The sequence below is a fragment of the Branchiostoma floridae genome, chromosome 19 (genome assembly GCF_000003815.2).
Source record: "Branchiostoma floridae strain S238N-H82 chromosome 19, Bfl_VNyyK, whole genome shotgun sequence".
Taxonomy (NCBI): Eukaryota; Metazoa; Chordata; class Leptocardii; order Amphioxiformes; family Branchiostomatidae; genus Branchiostoma; species Branchiostoma floridae.
The window spans coordinates 2,817,369-2,819,195 of record NC_049997.1 but is presented as its reverse complement, the minus strand read 5'-3'; the positions used below and the strand labels follow the sequence as shown (position 1 = coordinate 2,819,195).

The window sequence follows — 1,827 nt, the reverse complement described above, 5'->3', positions numbered from 1 at the left end:
TCAGGTTGGCTTGTGTACATTCATTACCATAAAGTTTAATTTTTGGTCTCCACAAAGAGCCCGGGTTGGCCCCGGTAGGAAATGTGACGTTACAGCCTTAGGGGTCGCCATCTTTGTTTCCTGTCCTCACCGTAATGCATTTCTTGTCCCCGGGTGCCACAAGAAGCCGTCAGTGTACGATCCCGCCGACGATCCAAAAGCAGAAACGAACGGTCGAGATCACGGGAGGGATCATCGAGGCGACGGTCAAGGTCGTCGAAATCGCGGGCGGGGTCGTCGGGACGTAGATCGAGAAGCAGGGGGACTCAGGTTGGAGAGCCAGGTATCACAAGACCCTACCGAGAGACACTCGGTGTAGATTTTGACGTCTCGTCACCATTGTACTAACAGCATTTTGTTTTGCAAACTAACAATGGCTTTGCTACCGGATTTGCGCCAGCTGTTGACCTAGCGGCAATAGAGTAGAGATAGTGGTTGTTTGGTGGCATCACACTGAAAAAATCATGTACAAAGGCCAGGGATTCATTGACGTCGAGGGAAAAAAACGCAATGATGCCACCAAAGAACTAACTACTAATTTGCAATGTACCTGGTAGAATGTTGCATCAAGATTTGCAAATGCTTTATGGCTTCGCCTAGAGGTTGTTTCGAACACTGTGTAATAGTTTCAGTTTCCCTATATGTTGACTTTTCCACCATCTTAATTATATTTGCAAACTTGTAGGTATATAATATATACATATATACATATATACCTACAACTTTATAAATATAAATATAATTATGATGCAATGCATATGGTACAATGGTTTTTGAGGTATATACAACTAAGGCAATTATGCAGTTAGTAGCCTTTGAAACAAGTAAATGAACATAACACATGAAAACTGATAGTTTCACACATAAAGTCATCTCTTACGTCATGTCTTCCTGCAGGACCTGTGACCCAGGAGGTCGACGACCCCAGGGACATGAACTATGACCCTGGTGACCTTACCGACGACTCCAGCCCTGAAGACGTGCGCCTCTGGCTGAAGAAGAACGGCTTCAGTCGTAACGCCATGGACTACCTCGGGGTGCTGACGGGGAACCAACTCTTCAGCCTCACCAAAGCGGAGCTGCAGCTGGTGTGCGGGGAGGAAGGCGGGAAGGTTTATGAGGCCAAGACGAAAATAATGGGCAGCAAGAGCAGACGTTGACAGACCACAGTTGTCTCTAGTCACAAGTATGCAAATAAGCATCGCATTAATTTGCATATTTGTGATATGTAAATTAGGATATTCATGGTTTGGAGAAATTCTGGGTAATATGTCAAAGGTCAATTTGACTCGACCATCGTGTCGATTTGCATTATGTTAAGACGTGTTTTGTTTATGTCTTAGGGGCCTTCACCTTTGACATACAACTCACGATTGTTGTTGACGCGCATACGTACTCGGAAGTATGAACAAGCTCATTTGTCAAGACACTGAAATGCAAATAAGCATACTTGTAATTTGCATGTTTGTGACCAGACACATAGGACCTGGTCTTGCCCTCATCTACCCATCCTACATTCATGAAAGCGCATCTGTGCTAGTAGAAGTGTAGAACGTGAAGCATGTACAGAGTTTTTTGTTTGAGTAGCTATTGGTTAGAATCTTTGTTGTCAGGTACATAATTTTCTTTACGACTGTAGTGGTATAGACCAGAACCTCAATGACTTAATTACTTGAGGACATTTTGTTATGATTTTCTGTCTTCTGAGGTTAAAATATTGATTACTTGTCCGCTCTAGAACGTAAGAAATGAAACAAAGTGTGTAAATATATGATCCTGAAGTCAATG

The 1,827-nt window shown here is 43.2% G+C and overlaps 1 protein-coding gene across 1 annotated transcript in view; it reads left to right on the top strand.

Annotated features, from left to right (window-relative positions):
- Positions 1-1,281, top strand: part of LOC118407065 (epidermal growth factor receptor kinase substrate 8-like protein 2) — a 9,668-nt gene extending 8,387 nt beyond the window's left edge. The window contains exons 11-12 of the mRNA XM_035807482.1: positions 142-322; positions 937-1,281. Coding sequence (XP_035663375.1) covers positions 142-322; positions 937-1,199 — 444 coding nt within the window. The 3' untranslated portion in view covers positions 1,200-1,281. The remainder of the gene's footprint in view (positions 1-141; positions 323-936) is intronic.
- Positions 1,282-1,827: the final 546 nt, after the last annotated feature.